Genomic DNA, 22,554 nt, shown 5'->3' with positions numbered 1-22,554 from the left:
GCAAGTCCCCGCAATACCACCTGCACAAAGAGGCGTGGCTGACATTCCCGATGGAACGGTCCAATGTGAGGCTTCATCATGAACAACACCCATCAAACATTCGAATCTCATCATGGGTTGATTACCCCGCCAGATACAGCTTGTGATCCAACCGTAGCCACTACAGTTTCTCCAGCGACTCGCTTGACTGCGGGATATGACAGTTAGCGTCAGATGGGGTCAAACAGGGGACGAGTCAATACTAACACTTCTGCCACGACATGGGCTCCTTGGGTGGCTTTCCAGCTTCGTGCCAAACCTTGGCACACCAGCAAGTCACCAGAAGATCAAGCTCCTTTTCCTCCAGCGGAACTTTGACCTCGAACCTGGGTGGCGACGTCTGGCCAGACTCCTTGTTGAGGCTCTGCTTGAACTCGATGCCAACCACCCGGTCCTTCGTGTCCACCCAAGTGATCTGGTTCTTGTTCTTGATTCGATCCAAGACCCCCTGGCTCGCCTTGAAGTGGTCTACAACCTGGTATGCGGCCGAGCCTACACCCTGGACGAGAAAGAGTCCCGGGTATGCACGATCCTCGCCGGCTCTTCCGTTAATGGCCAGGTGGGCGCCCCCCATCTGGCTCCACGTGTCTTGGAAATCGTACAGATGCACGCGAGGTGGCTTCTCGCAAGGTTCATTATTGGAGGGATAGCAGTGCTTTGTGATGCTGCAAGGCTCTGTCGTGGGGTTTCCAAGCGGACTACCGAGCTCGTAGTAAACCCGGTTGTGGGACTGCTCCAGCACGACACAGTCATCCAGAAGAAAGGTTGGTGTATTAGTTTTAGCCGCAAGCGGTTGGCTAGAGCTCGAGGCTACGCTGTCGTATTGCGGGGGCGCATTTCCAGCCGGGGCTGGCGCATTATTGTCGGGATAGTACGGAGGAGGAGATGCCATGATTGAGTCTTGATGTTGCTTATGCTCCAAATTCACTTCAGAAGACGTCGCTGTGGTTCTTATTAAAGCATCGCTGCTGACTTGTTACCCCAAACTCTGTGACGTACCAGGCAGGGATTAGTCTGGGGTTGTGTGAGCAAAGCCTTGGCTTGCTTCAGATAAAGCCTCGACGGGACACTTGATTGGGAGTATTTTGGTGACTGCCTTGGATCAGCAGAGGCGAGGTAAGACAAGCTCAGCCACCAACAAAGGATCAGCGTTGCCCGGCACAGCCAACATTTGCCCCAGGGATTGGCATGGAAATCCTCGTGGATGATCACGGATGATGCAGATGGGGCACTGCGGTGCTTATTCTAAGATGAAACGCAGGCAACACGTGGTTTACTTTCAAGGTCCCTTTGCCCGCCAACCGCCAGCTTATAATTGGCTTCCACTCTTGAATGAAATGTTGGATAGTTGGGCCATTAATGTCGATTTTGAGACAACTACGACCTCCTAATAAGAACTTGGTTCAATAGGCATATCTCATGCGACAAGGTCAAAGAGCTAAGGAGGCTCAGGGTTGACTAAGTCCTATCTGCGTGGGGAGAAACCCGCCAATGTGAGACCCAAACCATTGTTACAATTTATAATTGCATTCAAACATTTCCCCCGTCATCAGGCCCCACGCTGAAAACTTTCATTAACCAATATGAAGGGCTTTGACGTCGCCACTCTTGGCCCCCTCCGAATCGAGGTCTTGACGGACATGCAAATCTCCTCCGGAGCCAACCCCTTGGTCTCAACCCGCCGGAAGTAGATGTAAAGCCACATCAAAGATTTTCCACGACACGTTGAAATTGCACGTCTTCCATCCAATAGCCTCCATCATGTATGGGAAGACCATAGTGACCAACACTCAACACGAATTGAGCAAGATGCCCTGCATTGCAATCCCGTTGGCGCGTATGTTGTACGGCAGAACTTCTGGTACATACATGGCTATGAGAGGAGTGATGACAAAGGAGTACGCGCCCGGGAAGAGGAAGATACAGGCAACGGTGCCGCAAGTGCCGGCCAGGTTGTGCAAATTCCCGAACTTGGCTGTCAGACCTGTTAGCAGGTAGAAGATGATGGAGCAGAGACCCAAGCTCAGCAGAGCAAGGAACCGGCGCCCGAGCCTCTCGGCCACGAAGAGAGTTGACCTTGAGATGTGTGACTGACTCGCAAGTCCGACCTGGGTGAGCATACTGCTAAAGTAGCAACTAGATTTTGATGTCAGCACTATGGTGGGTATGTGATTGGGCTATCTCTTACGTGGTGAGGTTTGAACTGGTTAACATGGTAAGCGGCGCCACCTCCCATCCGTCGGGGTCCCAGGACTCGCCCCATACAATAAGACAAGCTGCTTCGCTTCTCATGTCTCGCACGTCGAGAATATCCATAGCTAAAGGAGTGTTATCGTGAGTCCCATGCTGAATAGTGCGCAAGATGTTGTCACGCAGGCGAGGAATAGGTATCAGGTCGATCCAGGGATGGTGCCGCACAGTCATCTGTAACGGTGTTGGGTGAAGCCAGTCTGGACACCCTTGCGATGGCGTGACAGTTTCGATCAAGTCGGGGCCCTGTTGTTGGTTGAACGGCAATACGAGGTTTGAACAACATAACCCTCTGAACTTAAAGCCGAGAAGCGTCGCGTTGTGGGCGAAAGCAGCAAGGACATTGACCCTTACTATAATGTTGAGGTGGTCGAGTCGAGGCGCGCCATGCTTATAATCCTAATACACTTGTTGCGTAAAAGTTTGAAATGCTATGCACAACTCGACGATAGGTAGAAGAAGATGGCCCGCAGGTTGGACAATTTCCTACGCCCGGTTTATCCCCCTGGCATCGTCTACTTGACCTGGTACCTGACTCTCTATATGCTCACTAGAATTGCCAGTAGGAGCAACAGAAGGGTGGCTCAGGCTCGGCTGACTGCCGAGGAGTTCATGCCTCTTCTTTTCTGCGGCGACAAAATGAGCCACTGATTCGCTGTGCGGGGAATAAAGAAAGAGAGTATAGGTACTATGAGATATACGATACGCCCTTTTATGGATCCGATTCTGCCGCTTCCGTCTCTCTGCTGGACTTGTAACCCCTGTCCAGTCATCGCCCACATGTCTTGCTCTTAATTGCTGAGGCATTGATTCGAGGACCAGGGTCGAAGCAGGCTTATTCATATTCGGAATGCTATTGCTCATCGCAGAGGATAGGCCAAATCAAGGGGCGGATATGCTGAAAATGTGGTGAGGGTTTACCAAGGACAGATATGCAGTCTGCTTACCCTCCCAGGGAGATCCGCCATGCAATATTTATACTGCGTAGGGAAGATGTGGGACCGCCCCGAGCCTGGGCCCTCTCTTCCCGCTCCGGTCTTAAGCCGTTCAAGGTTTAAAGCGTAAGCAGTCTGCATTAGCGTCTCGCCACGGTTTCGGCTGGTCGGGGTGAGAGTACCCGGATAACTACAGGAAGCTGCTTTGGTTTGGGGTGGAAGCGATCCGTCACAGCGAACCGAGTAGGCATGATTTCAACGAGCCTTAAGAAACAAGAGTATCAAGCTATGTGTCTCTAATAAAGTATACGGGCATGGTAACGCAAGAGATGCTGTAGTTTCTTCCCTGCACCGCAAACCTCTCAAATCATGGCCTGGGGTTTCATGCCAGCTGGCGACGCATTCAACGCAGCTCACTGGTCGAAGGCCTGGTTCATGGTTCAGAAGTGTGTAGAATTTTGTACGACAGAAGGGAGATGGCTATCCAGACGCGTTAATATTATGAAAGAGTTAATGCTTCCTTCATCCCTTTCGAATGCCTCCTGCCTGAGACGAATGTGGCCAAATTAAGCTGTGCGCCAAGGCGGCGCTAATACAGTGTGCTTACGGGCTAGCTTAAAGCGGAATTCCTTTGCCAGGTGGTTGCAGACCAGGCAGGGTTTTTGGTCCTGTAACTTGGAAGTCGATCTTCGGGCTCAGTTAACCCATCAAGGGCCAGGCTGCAACTATAATAAAGAATAGATCTTAAACACAATATAATATCATAACCTAATATTAATATAATAGCCTATTTAAACTTCTATAGCAATAAAAGAGTTATACCTAGCTATATTATTATAAAAAGTCTAGCCTCTTATAGGTATTTTAATTACTCTAACCTCCATATGAGAAATAAGAGAATTATCTACCTTTCTATCTTCTTAAGCTATAATCTCTCAACACCATGTCTTTAAATACGATGCCTACAAGAACCATAATCGATCGTAACTTGGAAGTCTTCTCCATGATTTCCTCTATTATTAACTGCCCCGATAAGATGCAAATCAATTTCTTAGACATATTTTTAATTTATCTTCTTGTCCTCCCCGTGAAGACTATTTGGTTGCTTAGGTCTATGGAAGGTTATGAAGTGCTGAAAGAGGCCTTGCCAAAGGGGCATTGCCTGAGTGCCAAACGGCGACATCCTATCAGTCTAGACCTCTTGAAGTGGACGGCCAGGCCGTAACAAGAAACCCTCCTGATGCTTACGCACTACACAGGCTGCACAGGTCGAGGACCACGAACATGGCGGGAACATGGGGCTACATGGGGCTCCATGAGTTCACGCGAACAGTAGGTACTGCCCCTCCAGATCTGTGATCTGCAGAGGGTTGTTGGTGTCCACACAGCAAGGCCATTATTGTGAGCACCATGGACAGTTTCATACCATCGGCTATGGATTTTAACGAGGCCAGAACATTGGTGATCGAATATGGTACATCAGCCTCCTGTTGGTTACGAATCAAGGCTTGGTAGAGCAGTTGGCTGGGAAGTCTGACTATGTTTATAGTACACTTCGAATCCAAGGCGCCACCTCCCTCAGTCGTTGCCACCGGTACTCGGCCAGAGCAGACGATGACACGAGAGCTCAGGGTATTTTGTGGCAACCGTTCCCCAAGGGCTGAGAGACAACGTCCACATAGAGACGAGCGCTCGAGCTTAGGGGATAAGAACCATCTCCGCTGCTGAAATCATCGATACGGCGTTCTTTCCAAAACAAGACTCGAATACTAACCGAAGTATTGGAGATTTCTGAGATAACGTCGGCCTGCTTGATCCCTTTAGCCTTGATGTGATGGCAGCTGAGACACGGCTCTCGCATTGGTCCAAAAGCCTGGTGTCTGGCGGCCTCTCGTGATTCATCCTGGTCAGAATAAAGACAGTACGTAGACAAGGAGACTAGCAAATTCCAGTCATCCCCACTGCGGTAATATGAGAATGCCCTCAGCCACATTGCTCTTACACCTCAAGCCGCGTAAGCATCTATTCGACCAAATCACCCCTTTTCGTACATTGGCGAGGTGATTATCTGGGAATGTTACAAAAGTTGCCGCATGATCTTCTTTGTAGAGAACCTTGATATTGACTCATTAGTCAAAAGCCTTGACACGTCTCGTCCTTAGTTACTGTTCTCTTGCAACTTCTCTTCTGGCTCTCTTTTTGCTCACCCCTTTTACCTATTATTTGTGCGCCGGAACGGACCGTCCCTCACTCGCTAGTAAACCGCGTTTTGGAGGCAAAATGGCCAGCAAAAACGCCACCTCGGCGTCATCTTTCGACGATTGCACCGAAGTTTCTGAACTCTGCCCTATCGAGGCTACAGCCACTGGGTCGATACTATCTCTCGGCGCTGCAATATTCTTCACCAGTTTCTTTAGCCTTTTGCTTCTTTTACAAGTCTACTTTGGAATCAAAGCTAGAACATGGTCCTTCATGATATGGCTTGGTATCGGGACATCTTTAGAGATACTCGGCCACTTGGCACGAGTCAGTCTTTCGAGAAATCCATGGTCTGCAAGCTCGTATATAGCCCAGTTAATGACCCTCCTACTGGCTCCGACATTCATTGCTGCTTCGCTCTCTATCACCTTCAAGCATTTGGTCATCTGGTACGGCCCACAGTGGTCTGTTCTTCGACCATCACTTTACCCCTGGGTCTTAGTTGGGACGGAATTCTTGACAATCATCATCCAATTCATTGGCGCCTTTGCGCTGGCGGCCGGTGCGGCTGACCAAGGGAACAGAACGTTGAATATGCTGTCGAAAGTTATGATCCTCCTGGGGGGTGTAGCTTTCCAGGTCGTCAATATGGCCATTTGTTCGGCTCTCATGATGATATATGTAAGGCGGCGGAACGGTACCGCGAGATACGGCCTGGAGCTTCTTAAACCAGACTCGGCTTCCGGCAACATCCCTCTTGCTCCAGCTCCCATGCCAGATTCTATCCCAATGGGTGATGGAGGAAAAGCAGGCATGGGAATAGCTTCTTCTCGGGCAGAGTCTTCGGCGACAGAGGCACGTCGGGCGCGCTTTTTTGTTTATGCTGTTGGGATCGCATATCCAGCCATCATCATTCGCTGTGCGTATCGGCAAGTCTACACTCTCTTCTTACCAACATTGGCCAATTTCCACTCAGTCCTGACACTAACTGTGTTGCAGAATACTGGAGCACATACCATCGATTGCGAGAGACGTTAGGCGCAATGAGCCCTTGTTTTTGGCACTGGACGCAACAATGACTCTTCTCGCCGTTGCCGCGGTCACCATTTTCCACCCTTGCGTCTTCTTCCCGTTTCTGGGCCTCAACACTAAAAAGCTCGAAAGCATGCCAGATCATGGGGGTTTCCAAATGAGGGCGACATCTGGAAGAAGCCATCCAGAAGCTGTGATGTAGAGAATGGAGCTCTGACGTCGGTGTGCCGGGCAGGCCTCGTAGCTAGCCTATGTGCTGGGTTTGAAACCTGGTCGGGGATCATTTTAACCCTTGACTGCCTCGCTGCAGCCGAGCCCGCCGCGGTGATCGACCTGTCCGTTTGAGCTCGGAGATGACCACGGCCCTTTTCGGCAAGGGGCGTGGCCGAAGGAATGATCTGATCGGTCGGTAAGAGAAAGTGAGGCCTCGCGGGTTTTATGGCTAGAACGGGGATGGGTTTTCATCCTGGCTGTGCCACGCTTCCCCCCTGACTAGACCGGATATTGTACCGCAATCAATGTCAGCCTGCGATGATCCGAACAGAGCCACATTGGAAAGGTGATGTGTTAGGTCAAATAGTGCAAGTTGGTTCGGCAGAGCCACAGATATAACATATTACGTTAGAGAATGGAGTGGGAGATGTCAGGCATGGGTGAATCTGCGATCCTCGCACCATAGATATTAGAAACGCGAGCGGGACGTGCTTCTCTAACAACGTTTACTGTTTCTATCTTCCAGTACACCGCTTGCACGGCCTCCAACCATTAGAAAATAGAGTATATAACGCAGGCAAAGCCGCATTTGGTCGAGAGCTGGCAAAGTTCGCTTGCTGGACCGGTTCTGCTCCGATAGTCAAAAGGCGAATTTCATCCGAGCCTACGCTCAAGTTCGTGTAATTGGAATGACAGACCTCTGTGCTAGCATTGAGATCTGACGCTATGATGTGTTGACATTGTGTTCTCTATTATAGTTGAAGCACAGCCCTTGATTTGCTAACTAAGCCAGAAGATCAAGCATTCTGGTAAAGACCCCGATATGGTATAATTGACTGATCGGATGGTCCATGATCTTTACATGGCGCGCTATATGCCTATTACCCTTGCATGCTTACGCAAGTTGTAAACCCCCTTGGCAGCTCTAATGCAAGTTGCTTACGGCAGGGGCTGTGCTCATTATAGCAAGGTGTGGACGCGGATGCAACGATTAATCCTGGCAAATTCGGCATTATCATTTACAAGATAGATTGGGAAATCCATGCTCAAATATTCAGCTTGACGAGATGGATTGGAGAGAAAAAGTCTTTGTCGTATGATTATCAGTGAAGCAGGTAGTAAACAAAGTGTGGCAGATATTAGATAAACGGAGGCGTTCATCAACTACATGTCTGAACTGATGGGTGATCGATTTAAGGAACGCTGATCTCTCGCCCGCATCCACCTGATCCATGCAGCGCCAAGTGTTTCTCTGCTTGAAACACATCTCCGCCATGAATAAACACTTGGTCGGTCCGATGTCCGTGTAAGCCGGCTGCATTAGTGTTCTGATAATGAGCCATGCTGTTTGGCAGAATTGGACGTCCTACGTTTGGCAATATAGGTCGCAAGGGGTTGATTCGTAACTTCAATACATATTTCTCCATATACTCTTTCGCTGCCATTGATATGATAAGTCTTTCCACAAATCAGGTTCCCTGCTGATCAGTTGGCAAATCATGATATTTCAGAAAGATACACTTTGCACATCTTGAGGGCAGGCAACGTAAGCTTGTGGAGAGATAGTTACGGGCCGAGCAAGCTCGTAGAGGAGGAAAACATTTAACGACATCAACCCTTGCACCGTAGACGCAGATCGTCGCTCGAGATGACGACGCAGAAACACAACCTTATCGCCCCCTCCCGGGGCATGGGAATTGTAGAGCTCAGTCTGGGTAGATAAGTGACCGATGCCCGGTCGTATATGTGGTGTTATAGCTCTCTCCTTGGGCTCTCATCGTCTTGTACAGAAACATCCAGACATTTACCGCCATGCAGTCTCTCATGCGTGCCGTCGCCTTGGTGGGCGCGTATAATATCACCGTCATCGATGTGCCTAAACCGACCATTGTGAATGGAACCGACGCCATTGTGCGCATTACAGCAGCAGCGATTTGTGGTAGCGACCTACACAACTATCACCAGGATTTGGGCTCACCTGAGAACCCTCTGCGGATTGGCCATGAGGCCATTGGCTTCATTGAGGAAGTCGGCGACTCTGTCGAGACCCTGAAGGCTGGCGACTGGGTCGTTATTCCCTTCGCGCTTGACGACGGTCACTACCAATATGGGCCCTCGATCGATGCGCCCCTGGCGTCTGAGACCGGCATGCAAGGTACGTCTATCTGCTTTTGGCCATCTTATGTGTGGAGGTGGCAGTCATATATAGAATACTGTTGACACGGCCTCTTACTACAGCCGAGTACGCGCGAATCCCATACGCGGACGACTCCCTTATGCCTGTGCCTATCAACAGTAGCGCCAATTCCTCGACAATTTACGACTACCTCTTCATGTCCGACATTCTCGCTACGGGCTGGGCAGCACTCGACTTTGCCGGTCTACGTCCCGGCGATACGGTTGCCGTGTTCGGCGCTGGGCCCGTGGGCCAGATGGCCGTTATCTCCGCCGGAGTGCGCGGCGCCTCAAAGATCTACGTCGTCGACCACGTACAGGACAGGTTGGACCTGGCCGCCGCCCACGGCGCTATCCCGGTCGACTTCGCGTCAGAGGATCCAGTGGAGGCGCTGCTTCGCGTCGAGCCGGGCGGTATTACTCGCGTCGTCGACTGCGTCGGATGGGAGGCCGAGGATGCGCAGGGCAACGTCAACAGTAGCATCGTGCTGCACCAGGCGGGGCAGGTAGTGGCGCCGCAAGGCGGCATCGGTATAGTCGGGGTCTATGGAGCCGGGGACCAGGCTCAAACCGTCGACCTCAAGCCTCTCTTCTTAGACGGCTTCTCAGTGCGTGGCGGCATCTCCGCGCCGTTAGCCCTCGGTACTGAGATGCTGAATCTCATCTCCGCCGGCAAGGTGCACCCAAGCTCCATCGTGAGCGCCGTCATTGATATCGAGCAGGCACCTGAGTACTACGCGCGGTTCGACCGCCGGCAGGAGACCAAGGTTGTCATTGAGTTTCCATACTGAGGTGTTGTCTGCCGGCACATACTTCGTACTCCGATATTGGATAAAGGTGAGCCTGTTCGACTCAGGAAACACGAAGTATATAGTTTCATTCACCTGGTATATTTCTAAGATCTCGATAGTCCTCAAACTTTCATTACAGTTTGATCCGTTACATGTACTTCTTGACATCGTGAGACGTGACACTCTGTTTCATTCCTTTCCTTCCAAAAGAATGTAATAGACGGTTTCTAACACGGTAGGCCTCACGAAGTCTACCCCGAGACTACCGGGAGATGACGTGATAAAGACGGCGCCACTGCCCTGTAGAGTTGACATCGTTTTGTCCGTCCAATACTGGATAAGGTCCTTGATCCCCCGTGCCACCTCAGGTTCTCTCCAACTGAGCCAAATATACTGCATTGTTCGTCCCAAACATGGTCCGGGTCACCAATTCCAGATAGAGAGGATGCCCTGATAATGCGTTGTTTGTTGTAGTTGAAGCCCGGCCCGTGATGGGATAACTGAGCGGCAAGACCAAGGATAGGCTGTGCTCTATGGAACTTCGGGAATCGCCTTGGCATCAGACGATGAGCAAACGGCAGACATGTTATAGGCGACACGCTTCCAAAGCCCACCGTATGTTCAGATAACAATTTAATATAGTCTTGCCCAGTAACAGCTGTTATAGTAACTAATACATGCTATCCGACTGCACAGAAGCCTCTACCGCGTGCTGAATCGTCAAAGGTTTGATGTCGGAGAACATGCTGTTCAGCGCCCCTTTCTCCTCTATGTTAAAAGACCCATCGTCAAACAGCCGCCCAAAAGTGGCAAGAAATTGAGACAGTACCGTCTTGCTGGGCACGGACATGAGATGCAGATATTTGTCCACCGAGGGAAGAACTGTGGCTTCACCCTTCTTGAGGTCTTCCACACTGTCATGAATGATTCTAAACGGCGTGCCTGCAACACCAAGACCGAGCCAGTAAGCGCCTCAAACTCTAGATACTGACATGACTAACCTTTTGCGTCTTGAGCAGCCGCTACGAAGCGATTCCAAGTAATTTTGTCTCCAACAATGCGGTAGAACGGATCCCACCTCTCTAGATCTAGTGCCGCATCGACATATCGTCCGATATCAAGGGAGTGGGTGAAAACGGCCGGGGTGTCACCCGAGCCTGGAATCGCTGCCACATTGTTCTCCATGTCAATGACGACAGCCAAAGGCGACATGTAACTCTTGATGGATGGACCAGTATAGTAGTCACCAATTGATGGATGCCAATGATCGCCAGAATTTTGCCTCGCCATACGGCAGCTATGGCTTTGGCCCCTCTGTTGATGTCTTCGTTACCCAGGATCCAAAAGCAGCGCTCGCCCAGGGCCATTTCGACGCATCTGTGAGGATCGTGGTCGGGCAGAACTCGAACGAGGGTCTTTACTCCTCCGATTACCTACAATGCGCAATATTTGGACTTCATCAGTAACAACTTTCCTGCCGCCCGCGACGATGCTATTGATCACATTACGAACACCCTCTACCCGCCTGTCTTCGATGGCTCGAGGGGATATCAAGACCAGGTTGGGCGCGCCGCGCTGACCATGGGTGAAGGAACCTTTGTTTGCAATGCCTATGCTTTGAACAGCGCATACGGAAACCATTCTTCCTACCTCTTTGATGTTTTCCCTGGACTTCACGCACAGGATGTTGAGTATACCTTCTACAACCCGGACGTTGTCTACCAGTGGCTCCCAGTGCTTACGATGTGGGGAGACAACCAAACGATTGCGTACGTGATGCAGGACTATTTCACGAGTTTTGCTGTGCAGGATATACCCGAAAGTCAGGAGGATGGTCTTTCAGAGCTTTTGACATGCAGCGAGGGTGCGACTCTCACAGTGTTGAGCAAAGATGTCATCGTGACAAGGAGAGATCCGGCCGCGAACGAGAGATGTGCTTGGTGGCAAACGGTTCTTATTGACTGAGGTTTATCTTTTACTATTATATTACATTGATCGCGGTGTTGTCGGTGGATATCAACGTCTAGTGTCTTTGACTTGAGGGTTAATAGAACTCGCCCGTCTCCGGTGACATTCGTGGAGGGGGACAACAAGCTTCAGTTCCAGGAGCTGAAGGAAAACACTGGGGAGGATGTACCTTGGTTTAGACAGATACCACCTTTTCATCAGTGATTGCTGAGCAATTACATTTAATTCTGTCAGAGCACTATATGTAGCAGTTCAAGATCCACGTTGATTATGAATCCCCTTAGTAATACTAGCACCAGGAAACCAGCCATCTTCACGAAGGAAAGCCACAGTTTACCGCCATCAGGATGTATTTCTTATTGTCAAGATATCATCAAAAGCCATGAACTGAAGGGCATTCATGTCGGCTTCTTCTTCTTGATGGCGCAAGTATATAGCAATCAAGGCCCTCTCATACGATTGATTACCTAGTCTAGTCTAGGCAGTCACGTTAACCCCAAGACCCCTGTTTATGGTATTAGCGCCCAGCTATTTAATCCAAGGCGGGCTTCGCTCAAACTTAAACCAGGATTCCCCCGCTTTGACAGCTGGCACAGTTCCATCGAACGATACCGATTCCTGACCATGGCCCAAGAACAGAATCCTGAGACACCTGTGCTCGAGGCCGATGACAATGTAGGAATACACCACATATTGGATGCCCTTGCAAGTCTTCTGACCGCCTTGAACTATCTTGTAGCCCGACAACGTGACTGTTGATGATGGCGACTCAGCCCTCGGCGTGGATGGCGCGAGTGACACCACTTCTCTGCGATCCAGCATTTTGAGGTATCGTGAGGAGAATGGCCGGACATATCATGCATACAAGGACGGTGGTAATTACGCTTGTAGATCCGAAGTGACGCCACGTTCACTGACTGAACCGATGCAGTTTATGTCTTTCCAAACGACGAGGTCTTGTTACCCCACACAGCTAAACCACCCCGTAGCTTCGTGACTGACTTGACTGGGTGCAGACAGAGAACGAGCGACTAGGTACTTAGCTTGAGCCCCAACCAAGACCCGTAACGAGCTTATCTCACGCAGATATTCAACATCACTTGTTTGCCCTCACATTTGAAGGGAGACTGCATGCTGCTCCCTTGACTCAGCCGCTCCGTCGGGTGTTGGATGCCGGTTGTGGCACGGGGATCTGGGCTATTGACTTTGGTACGGTCCCATTATGGTTGACGAGAACGAATGTGAATGTTCTAACAAGTTTTTAGCGGACGAGCATCCCGAGTGCGAAGTGAATAACTCTCCAGTGGCCAGGATTGAGCTCACAACTGATCATGTCTCAGGTTACTGGCGTCGATCTAAGTCCCATCCAGCCATCAGCGTAGGTATCACACAGCCATGATATGCTCAATATTACGCTGACGTGTATTCCAGCGTCCCACCCAATGTCTCCTTTTTTGTCGACGATCTTGAAGACGTCTGGGATTACTCGACCAAGTTTGACTTTATCTTTTCGCGCTTCCTCACGGGGTCAATCCGAGACTGGCCCAAGTTCTTTAATCAGAGCTTTGAGTAGAAACAACTCTCCTCACATTCCTTGCCCTTGTTTAACTGATTCTTTTCCCCAGGTTCCTCAACCCAGGCGGCAAGATCGAAATCATGGATATCATCTACCCCCCTCGATCTGACGACGGTACACTGTCTGAGGACTCACCACTCTACAAGTGGGCGACTCTGCTTCTACGAACCTTTGCCGCCATGGGCTCTCCGCTTGATAGCGCGTTAAAGTACAAGGAGCAGCTTGAAGCGGCTGGCTTTGTTGATGTTCACGTGGTGCAGCGCAAGTGGCCGATGAATCGTTGGCCCAAGGCCAAGATATACAAGCAAATCGGTAAGACTTGGAGGATGAAGTCTAGATTTTCTAGCAGTCGCTAACTATTGGCTATTAGGAACATGGGCTAATCAGAATACCATGGATGCCTTGGCGGCGATAAGCTTGGCTGTATTTACACGTCCCGAGGGGCAAGGCGGCCTCGGGTGGACGAGTGAAGAACTGGAGGTTTTTCTCATCGAGGTCCGGAAGGATATCAAAGATCACACGATCCATTCATACTGGCCCATGTGAGTGTGCAGATTTGAATGACCATGGAATCTAGGAGCGAGCTAATCATGTCCCAGTTGGTCGGTCTACGCTACGAAACCTGAGTGATGGGCATAAGATTGTGCAATGCAAACCGGTCGCAGGTTATGGCCGGAGCTCTATGGTCTCAGTGTCGTTTTATATTGTGAATATACTTTGGTTCACTTGTTTGCCGTTCCCTGGGGCCACGTTCGCCAGGTTTAAACGCTAGTATAGTCCTTGTTCTCGCACACGGCCCCTTCAACGTAAATTTGGCCTGTCAGCGAGAACGTGACAGGGCGGCTACCCCGGCCTTGAACTCTTTCTGGGAGTCATAGAGATGGCTCAATACGGAATTAAAAATACATCCCGATATTATAACAACGGCAAGTGTCGGCTACTGCATCCATTTTCGCGATCCTAGCGGCACCCAACTTGGTGGTTGCAGAGTCAGTTGGTGATGGGATCGTCTCATCGACACTAAAATGGCAGGTCTCCGCGACGGGCACAGAGCCCGATCACTTAAGCAAGCAAACGCGATTCTCGATGCAAGTGGCGGCGGGACAATTGCTCTTTCGTCTCAAGTATTTCCAAGCAAAAGTCGGAGCATAAGTAGCGCCATTCTCCCCACAGTGTCGTAATTCACATGTGCAGCTTAATAATTTGCGTGCATGAGGGCATAAATAGCCCATCTTGAGTCGTACCTAGTCTCAGTGTAGCAACCACATCACATCTCTCATCTCATCCATCACAACTGCCAAAATGTCTTCAATCTTCCTGTGAGGCTTCTACCATCTCTTTCATGGTGTATGCATATTACTGACACTCTACCCAGCACTGGCGCGTCCGGCTATGTTGGTGGCCAGGTCCTTCGCGAGCTGGTGCGCGGTCACCCAGAGTACGCCATCACGGCTCTTGTTCGTGATACCAACTCTGCAGCGACCATTTCGCAGGACTACCCCAAGATTCGCACCGTGATTGGCGATCTTAACGATGGTGATCTGGTGGAGCAAGAGGCTTCTCAGGCCTCTGTTGTAGTGCGTACGTGTTGCGACTCCAACAAGCGCTGGTGATGACTCCACTGACAGAGCGTGTAGATGTCGCGTCAAACAGCCACTTCGGCAGCGTGCAGGCTATTCATCGCGGGTTGCGAAAGCGAGAGACCCCCAGCTACTGGGTTCAAATTTCTGGGGCCAGCGGCCTTGCTGTAGAGGAATTGGCATCTCCATCATTCAAGCCTGGAGAGCCTTCAGATGACGTCTGGGATGACCTCGCTGGCGTCGCATCCATCCGAGACCTTCTCAAAGCCCACAAGTCGCGGGCGGTTGACAACTACATTCTAGATGTCGCCAAGCAAACACCTTCAGTCAAGACAGCTCTCGTTCTACCCCCCATCATCTACGGAAAGGGTCAAGGCCCCATCAAGCAGCGCAGCTACCAGATCCCCGCGCTGGCCAAGGTCGCCCTGGAGAGAGGCCGTGCAGTAAGAGTCGGGCGGGGTCTGAGCCGATGGGGAAACGTTCATGTCGCCGACATTGCGAGGCTGTTTACCGTTTTGGCTGAGGCTGGCGCGAAGGGCAATGACGATAGCAAGATCTGGGGAGAGGATGGCATCTATCTGACAGGTGTTGGAGAGATTGTGAGTACCACGTTTCCCACCATGCGCGCTACATATGCTAACTATTCTCCCCTCAGTCGTGGGCCGACATCTCGGACAGAGTCGCCCAAGCGGCAAAGGACCAGGGCCTTCTGGAGACCACTGAAGTGGAGGAGCTTCACCAGCCCGAGGCCGACACTGTACTGCCCTACAGCTCTGTCCTGTTCGGCAGCAACGCTAGAAGCAACGCCCGTCGTGGCGCTGAGCTGCTGGGATGGAAGCCCGCAGAAGAGGGCATTGAGGCCGAGATCCCGAGAGCGGTAGCGGAGGAGGCGGCTGCGAAGCGACAGTCTAGCCTGTAGATAGCAAGAATAACCACCTAATTGAAACCATCTCCTTCTACCTACTCTTATGGGATAAAGATAACAAACCCCTCAGTCATGAGGCCCTTCTCTTCGCCCCGAAAACTCACCACGTCATTCTGCCCCTCTGTGGAGAGAGAGCGAGGCGGGGTTTTGGCGTCTCACTGCTGGCTTATCTGATTGCTCCATTTAGAGCGGAGGCTGCTTCAAAAGAAGAAGGTTTCCGCGACTTGGTTTCGCAAAGGGAACGAGTTGTAGTCATCGGCATCACCAACCTGGCTCAGAAAGTAGAGGAGAAGCTTCCATCATCAATTGGATACTGTTTCCGGTCGCCGCTCTCAAGGGTACAAGAAACCAGCTTCGCCAACCCCAGACTCAAACTTGTTATCCCCAGATCGTTAAACCCTTGTCCTTTTTGCAGTAATTATTCGTCATGGCGCCTCCCTCTGTTGAATTGACGGCTCCGAATGGAGTCAAGTGGTCTCAGCCCACTGGCCTGTTTATCGGCAACGAGTTTGTCGCTTCTTCCAGCGGCAAGACCATTGACTCCATTGATCCTGCGTATGTTCAATCAGCATTAATTCATTAATGTAATTACTGACATTTCCACTGCAGCACTGAAGAGCTCATTGCCACTGTGCAAGCCGCTGATGCTGAAGACATCGACAAGGCCGTCAAGACTGCCAGAGCCGCCTTGCGCCACGAGTCATGGAAGAAGCTTCCTGCTTCTGACCGCGGTCAACTGATGTACCGCCTGGCTGAGTTGATAGAGTCTAAGAAGGAGCTCTTTGCCACCATTGACGCTTGGGACAATGGCAAGACATACATCGAGACGTTGGAGAACGACCTCGTCGAGGCTGTCGGCGTCATCCGCTATTACGCTGGCTGGGCCGACAAGACGTTTGGCCAGACCATCAGCACAAACCCTCAAAAGTTCGCCTACACAATCCGTCAGCCCATCGGCGTTGTCGCACAGATCATCCCTTGGAACTATCCCCTCTCTATGGCCACATGGAAACTCGGGCCTGCCCTCGCCTGCGGTAATACTGTTGTCCTCAAGGCCGCCGAGCAAACACCTCTGAGCATCCTCGTCCTGGGAGAGCTCATCAAGGAGGCCGGTTTCCCCCCGGGAGTCGTCAACATTGTCAATGGACTTGGCAGAGACACGGGAGCTGCCTTGGTGCAACATCCTCTTGTGGACAAGATCGCCTTTACCGGTTCCACGGCGACGGCTGCTAGCATCATGGGCGTCGCTGCAAAGACGCTCAAGAACATCACACTCGAGACTGGCGGCAAGTCGCCATTGCTCGTCTTTGACGATGCGGACCTGGAGCAGGCGGTCAAGTGGTCACACTTTGGCATCATGTCCAACCAGGGACAGATTTGCACTGCCACGTCGAGAATCCTGGTTCAAGACACCATCTACGACGCTTTCATCAAGAAGTTTATCGACACTCTCAATGTCGTAAGCAAAGTTGGGAACCAATGGGACAAGGATACATATCAGGGTCCCCAGGTGTCCAAGGTCCAATACGAGAGGGTTCTCGAGTACATCGACATTGGAAAGAAGGAGGGTGCTGTCGTGGCAGCTGGAGGCCACCCTCTCAAGGTTGGAGGCTCCGACAAGGGCTTCTTCATTGCCCCGACAGTCTTTACTGAGGTCAAGCCCTCGATGCGCGTCTATCGCGAGGAGATCTTTGGTCCTGTCGTGGTCATCACCACCTTCAAGACCGAGGAGGAAGCTATTGAGCTTGCCAACGATACCACATACGGACTGGGAGCTGCTGCCTTTACCACAAACCTGGAGAAGGCTCATCGGGTCGCGGCAGAGATCGAGGCCGGCATGGTCTGGATCAACAGCAGCCAAGACTGTGACCCTCGCGTGCCATTCGGAGGTGTCAAGCAGAGCGGTATTGGTAGGGAGCTTGGTGAGGCAGGTCTCGAAGCCTACACACAGATCAAGGCAGTTCATGTAAACATGGGAACCAAGCTGTAAAGTAAAAGAATTATCGCTCAAACCAATTAATTGACACGATTGAATCACCATTCTGTAGCAGTGTATAACTTGATAAAGTAGATTAGACATAGAAAACTATCTCTAGTAAGTGAAAACCGGGAAAAGCCAGACTACTATACGAACAGGGGAATATACAAAGAAAAATGTCTGTCTGTGTCTAAACAGAGGATATAAAAGCCAGGACCTTTGAACCACCGTCCCATTACCGACCGCAAAAGACAATCTCAAAGACTCCAGATCCTAAACCCTCGACCCAATAACGTGCGTGATTACCCAGAAACAAGTTTCGTCATCTTACAATACCCGTTGTCCATCGTCTAGTGAGCCTTCTCCGACGGCTTGGCGGCGTACTCCATCAGGACATCGACGGCCTCGTCCCAGCCTCTTGAGGCGGCAATCTCAGTCACGCTTCGGCCTAGCTCGTCCTTGACCTCGAGGTCGAAGCCAGCCTTCTCGCCCAGCAGGCGGAGGATGTCCTCGTCGCCGTTCTCGACGGCCTGCATCACAGCGTTCCAGCCACGGTACAGCTTGTTAGGGTCGGCGCCGTGCTCCAGGAGGAACTCGAGGATCTCGCCGTCGCCGCGGTATCTTCGCAGGGCCTTGACCACGGGGAGATGCTCGCCGGGGGCGTTGATGTCTGCGCCACCCTCGTTGATGAGGAAGTAGACAATGTCCTTGCGGTCCTCTCGGATGGCGGAGGTGAGGGGTGAAAAGACACCACCATTCTTGTCCTCGACCGAGACGCCGGCGGCGAGGAGCAGCTTGACGGAATCGAGCTGGTTGGCAACGACGGCCATCTCCATGACTCCCTTGAAGGCACGGGGCTCGGCGAGCACAGAGAGGACTCGCTTGAGGACGGGAGGGTTGCGGACGGCCATGCACACGGGCCAGTCCTGACCACGGACGTTGGGGTCGGCGCCGCGGGTCAAAAGAAGGTCGACCATCTCGATCCTGTTCTCTCGGATGGCGGTAGTGAGAGGAGAGTGACCCTTGGGGTTCTTGTCGTTGGGGCTCATGCCCTGGTCGAGGAGCCAGTTCAGAGCCTCCATGTTGTTGACGCTGACAGCCGTCTCGACAATGCCCTTGGGAGAGCTGAGGTTGACGCCAGCCTCGACAAGAGCGGGGAGGAAGTGAAGGCGGTTATGTGTGATACACTTGAAGGCCGGGTACTCAGCGGCAGGAACGTTGGGATCAGCGCCGTTGGCCAGGAGAAGACTGAAGATGTCACCACGGTTGTCACGGATAGACGTGCAGAGGGGTGTATATGTGTTGTCCTTCTTCGCGTTGGGATCCACCTTGGCGTTGAGGAGGACCCTGACAGACTCGATGTTGTTGACACTGGCAGCGAGTTCCATGATACCAGGGCACTTCTTGGGGTCAGCTCCATGAGAGAGGAGGACCTGCAAGCAGGCAGTCTGGTAGGTGGCGGGCCAGAGCATGTGCTTGGGACCAGGCAGGTTAGGGTTGGCCTTGTGGTCAAGCAGACTGGTGACGATGTCGACCCTGGAGTTCTGGATAGCCTCGAAGAGGGCAGTCTTGCCTTCTCTGCTCTTAGCGTCGGGGTCGGCGCCGTAGTCGAGGATGAGGTCGATGAACTTCTTGGGCGTCTTCTTGTTGATGGCGCTGATGAGAAGGGTCTCACCGGTAGCGGTGAGCTGGTTGGGGTCGCCACCATAGATGAGGAGAAGGTGAGCAAAGTTGACCTTGTTGGCGATGGCAGCGGCGGCCATGGCGGTCTCATTGTCCGGACCACGAGTGAAGTTGGGGTCGGCACCATACTTGAGGAGAGGAACGGCGCCAGCGAGGAAAGACTTCTCGACAGCGGCGAAGAGAGGGGTGACACCATCGCGATCAGTGCCGTTGGGGTCGGCGCCGAAAAGCAGAAGAAGACGAACAGCCTCAGCGTCGCTGTTCAGGACAGCTTCCTTGAGAGCCATCTGCTCAGGTCCAGTGTTGGGCGAGACGCCGCGATCCAGAAGCTGCTCAATGAGCTTGTGGTTCTTGCCACGGACAGCAGAGATTAGAGCCGACTTGAGGTTGGCGGCATCGGCGCCAGCAGTGTTCCTAGGGTTCCATCGAGGCATGCTGAAGGGATCAGCCTTTAGTCGGACAACCTTGGTTCCGCCATTGAGGTCAAGACCGGAGAGCTCCTCGAGTGAAGCTTCGCTGTCGGAGAGGGCGGTGTGCTGGGAGCGAGTCTCATGCGACTCGTCAAAGGTGCTCATGCGATCAAAGGTCGCGGTGGTTCCAGAGTGATATCGCTCGTTGGAGCTGATGGAGCTGGCAGTGTTGATGTTGTTGGAGCCTCCATAAACTCGGAGGTCGGCAAGACCAGGGCTGAGAGGCTCCTGGGTAATGGAAGAGGTGCGCTCGGCCCAAGGCAGAGGAGGCAATGGGGGCTGGTTGGTGCTGATGACACTATGGCCTTCAATACCGCGATGCTGAGAGGCCGACGAAGGCCTGTACTGTGATCCATGGCTTTCAGACTTGGCTCGGGCGACACCAGCTCGAGTGTCCATGCGATCGAGGGCGGCAGCGAGGCCAGTGTAGCCGATTCCAAGCTCATTCTCAATCTTCTCATTGCCCAGACTCCACTGGAACATCAAGGCGCTCATGCGAAGACTCTCGCGCGTGCGACCGAGGGCGATGATCATCTTCTCGATATCATTGTCACCAAAGATTCGTCCCCATCCACGTCGCATGCGACCCATGGCGCCCTTGCGCTCGTTCTCGAGGAACTTGCCCAGCATCTGGTCGAGGAGCTGGAAGTCGGCCTGGGTGACGCGGAACTTCTTGCTCAGCTCCGAGATGACATCGCCGGGGAAGGTCTGCTGGTTGCGGATGCACTCGCCGAGACCTGCTTCAATGGAGAAGAGGATTTCGCACGTGTCGAGGAAGTCGTGGGCCAGGACGTCGAGGCCGTGAGGCTGCTTGGTGAGCATGGTCAGATACTCGAGCATGCGGACCGAGATGCGGTCGCCGAGCGCCGTCGTCTTGTGGCAGAGCTCGAGGCACGCCGACTGGGCTTTGGTTGAGTTGGCCATGACGTTGCTCTTCTTGGTGGTGAGGGATCGAGGCAGCGGGCTAGGGTAGAGCTGGGAGTGCTGTGAGAGCGACGAGGTGCTTGAGTAGATGCGCTGCTGCTGTTGGTGCTGTAGCTGTAGCTGCTGTATCTGCTGCTGTTGTTGCTGGAGGAGCTGCTGCTGCTGCTGAAGGAGGGTCTGGTGCTGGAGAGCCTGGTGCTGCTGAGGCGTACCCGGGAAGATGTGGTGTTGTTGTTGAGGAGGAGTCCTCGGACGAGTCAACGAGCCTGGTGTGATGGGCAGAGACGGGGTGCTAGGGGATGAAGGGAGACCGAGCGCTTCTTTGGATACCAAGGAAAAGGACTCCCGGGGTCCAAGAGCAAGGGCTTCGATGAAAGAGTATTCCTTGTCTACTCTCTCTTGTCTCTCTGCGCTTCCCAATGCGAGATGCTGCGAGTTCATCATTTGAGGATGAGACGGGATAGATGTACGGACGAGGCTCCCTCTTTAGAGGAATTCAGGACGCGGGAGCAACTGGCTTTAATGGCGCCCAAGCCCGAGTCGGCCCAGGCCCTACGGAGCCGTGGCCGCGGCCGCTCAGGTCCCAAAAGACGTGCCATCTCGACCTTGGCCTCTCCGTTCCGTGCCTGACCAGCAGCATCTGCGCTGAGCTGCGCTCTGACGACAGGCATGGAGGAGGAGGGTGTCGTCTTGCGCGCTACGGATCTGCCGGACTGTGCAGCCCAGTTTCAGTAGCGCAGTCACACTAACGCCCCAAGATCCAGGGGCCCACTCAGCGGACTCGATCGTGCTTGGGTGAAAGGTAGGGAGGTCCCTGCTAGAATGGCGCTTTGACACGGGGATGCCCCTTGAATCCGTCATGAGAGTTGCATGGCGCCGTCCGTGTATCGTAGCCGAGACCTTGGGAGCCCACCAGATGAACGGGCCTCCTTCCCTGCATGGGATAGGACGTTGCGATCGTCATCTATATCAGACGGAGTAACTAATGTCGACAATTACCCTGGACTAGAGCAAGATTGACTTGCAGGAAGCAGGGCAGCAGGGCCGGCAAGGCAAGCCTATCATGCCCGAATACTACATACACGAGGATAGGACAGCAGCATCAGTTGCGCTCGGACTGGCTCTTCAGGAGAGGGAAGCTAGAGAAACAAGAAGAGGAAGGGGGGGGCATGTACGGGCTGCAACCATCCAGCCAGCCAGAGCCCGCGGGGGCAACGCGAGGCTTTACCCGTCTCTGGCTGTGGGTGTGCAGAAGACAGGAGGCAGGCAGAGCAGAAAAGGCACGACACAGATCGGCATAAGCTTTGACAAAGCCCGCGGTGTAGACGCTAAACCCAGGATAACCTGACAACCGCTGTGACACACTGGACAGACAGCGCCCAGCCCAGCCCACCTCACAGCTCTCCCACAGCAGCCCAGCTCCTCCCGCTCACAGCGGGCTGAGACGGTACGTCGGGACAAGAGACATGGCTGGCTGGACGACAGAGACATGGCACCAGAGGCGTCGTTTGGAGTGACGAATGGACTGGTCCAGATCGGGAACCTTGCCGGTAGCGCCAGGAGGACCCGAGGGGAGCTAATCATGGCGATCTGGACTGCGCTTTTAGCACGCATCGGAGCTTTTGCATCACCTCACCAGTGTTTTCCACGATGAAGGCCTGCTAAAAAGGCAACTATTGGACCCGCCAATAGAGGGCCTTACCCACTGTAGGTCAGCCACTGTCCAGTGAGTGTTTGACCTCGGCTGGGTGAGACATTTCGATGCACTTGGGTCTTCCTTTCTTTTTCCTTCCCCCTCACAGGAAGCTGGCCCCCA

The 22,554-nt window shown here is 52.6% G+C and overlaps 8 protein-coding genes across 8 annotated transcripts; 5 read left to right on the top strand and 3 right to left on the bottom strand.

The window, feature by feature from the left end:
* Positions 1–1,856: 1,856 nt before the first annotated feature.
* On the bottom strand, positions 1,857–2,105 carry NECHADRAFT_9013 (uncharacterized protein; the record flags this gene model as incomplete). Its single annotated transcript, XM_003051008.1, has 1 exon — positions 1,857–2,105. A coding segment is annotated over one exon (249 nt), but the record flags the coding sequence as incomplete, so codon positions are not given.
* Positions 2,106–2,223: 118 nt separating this feature from the next.
* NECHADRAFT_40803 (uncharacterized protein) lies at positions 2,224–3,132 on the bottom strand (the record flags this gene model as incomplete). Its single annotated transcript, XM_003051007.1, has 2 exons — positions 2,224–2,688; positions 2,809–3,132. The coding sequence occupies 2 exons, from the start codon at positions 3,130–3,132 to the stop codon at positions 2,224–2,226; spliced, it is 789 nt and encodes a 262-aa protein (XP_003051053.1).
* A 2,372-nt stretch (positions 3,133–5,504) lies between these two features.
* Positions 5,505–6,657, top strand: NECHADRAFT_41432 (uncharacterized protein; the record flags this gene model as incomplete). The annotated part of the gene is made up of 3 exons (XM_003051419.1): positions 5,505–6,120; positions 6,226–6,356; positions 6,433–6,657. 3 exons carry the CDS (start codon positions 5,505–5,507, stop codon positions 6,655–6,657), a joined length of 972 nt encoding a protein of 323 aa, XP_003051465.1.
* A 1,835-nt stretch (positions 6,658–8,492) lies between these two features.
* On the top strand, positions 8,493–9,634 carry NECHADRAFT_41281 (uncharacterized protein; the record flags this gene model as incomplete). The annotated part of the gene is made up of 2 exons (XM_003051418.1): positions 8,493–8,823; positions 8,907–9,634. 2 exons carry the CDS (start codon positions 8,493–8,495, stop codon positions 9,632–9,634), a joined length of 1,059 nt encoding a protein of 352 aa, XP_003051464.1.
* Positions 9,635–10,304: 670 nt separating this feature from the next.
* Positions 10,305–11,532, bottom strand: NECHADRAFT_80930 (uncharacterized protein; the record flags this gene model as incomplete). The annotated part of the gene is made up of 5 exons (XM_003051006.1): positions 10,305–10,576; positions 10,636–10,852; positions 10,927–11,067; positions 11,377–11,418; positions 11,512–11,532. 5 exons carry the CDS (start codon positions 11,530–11,532, stop codon positions 10,305–10,307), a joined length of 693 nt encoding a protein of 230 aa, XP_003051052.1.
* A 665-nt stretch (positions 11,533–12,197) lies between these two features.
* Positions 12,198–13,916, top strand: NECHADRAFT_104598 (uncharacterized protein). Its single transcript, XM_003051417.1, has 11 exons — positions 12,198–12,277; positions 12,342–12,477; positions 12,534–12,556; positions 12,619–12,637; positions 12,689–12,811; positions 12,868–12,890; positions 12,943–12,980; positions 13,034–13,171; positions 13,228–13,490; positions 13,549–13,720; positions 13,778–13,916. The coding sequence occupies exons 1-11, from the start codon at positions 12,227–12,229 to the stop codon at positions 13,806–13,808; spliced, it is 1,017 nt and encodes a 338-aa protein (XP_003051463.1). The 5' UTR covers positions 12,198–12,226; the 3' UTR covers positions 13,809–13,916.
* A 564-nt stretch (positions 13,917–14,480) lies between these two features.
* Positions 14,481–15,677, top strand: NECHADRAFT_104597 (uncharacterized protein; the record flags this gene model as incomplete). Its single annotated transcript, XM_003051416.1, has 4 exons — positions 14,481–14,497; positions 14,554–14,759; positions 14,816–15,357; positions 15,414–15,677. 4 exons carry the CDS (start codon positions 14,481–14,483, stop codon positions 15,675–15,677), a joined length of 1,029 nt encoding a protein of 342 aa, XP_003051462.1.
* A 433-nt stretch (positions 15,678–16,110) lies between these two features.
* Positions 16,111–17,673, top strand: NECHADRAFT_41063 (uncharacterized protein; the record flags this gene model as incomplete). The annotated part of the gene is made up of 2 exons (XM_003051415.1): positions 16,111–16,238; positions 16,293–17,673. The coding sequence occupies 2 exons, from the start codon at positions 16,111–16,113 to the stop codon at positions 17,671–17,673; spliced, it is 1,509 nt and encodes a 502-aa protein (XP_003051461.1).
* Between the last annotated feature and the right edge of the window lie 4,881 nt (positions 17,674–22,554).

The sequence above is a fragment of the Fusarium vanettenii genome, assembly GCF_000151355.1.
Source record: "Fusarium vanettenii 77-13-4 chromosome 5 genomic scaffold NECHAsca_5_chr5_3_0, whole genome shotgun sequence".
NCBI lineage: Eukaryota > Fungi > Ascomycota > Sordariomycetes > Hypocreales > Nectriaceae > Fusarium > Fusarium vanettenii.
The sequence above is the reverse complement of the archived record's forward strand: the minus strand, read 5'-3'. Positions and strand labels throughout refer to the sequence as shown.

Excerpts from the sequence above, each read along its gene's own strand:
- NECHADRAFT_104598 (XM_003051417.1), top strand. The coding sequence starts at position 12,227 with ATGGCCCAAGAACAGAATCCTGAGACACCTGTGCTCGAGGCCGATGAC. Across the intron at positions 12,812-12,867 it reads GATCTGGGCTATTGACTTTG|CGGACGAGCATCCCGAGTGC; the intron begins GTACGGTCCCAT and ends ACAAGTTTTTAG. Across the intron at positions 13,491-13,548 it reads CAAGATATACAAGCAAATCG|GAACATGGGCTAATCAGAAT; the intron begins GTAAGACTTGGA and ends ATTGGCTATTAG.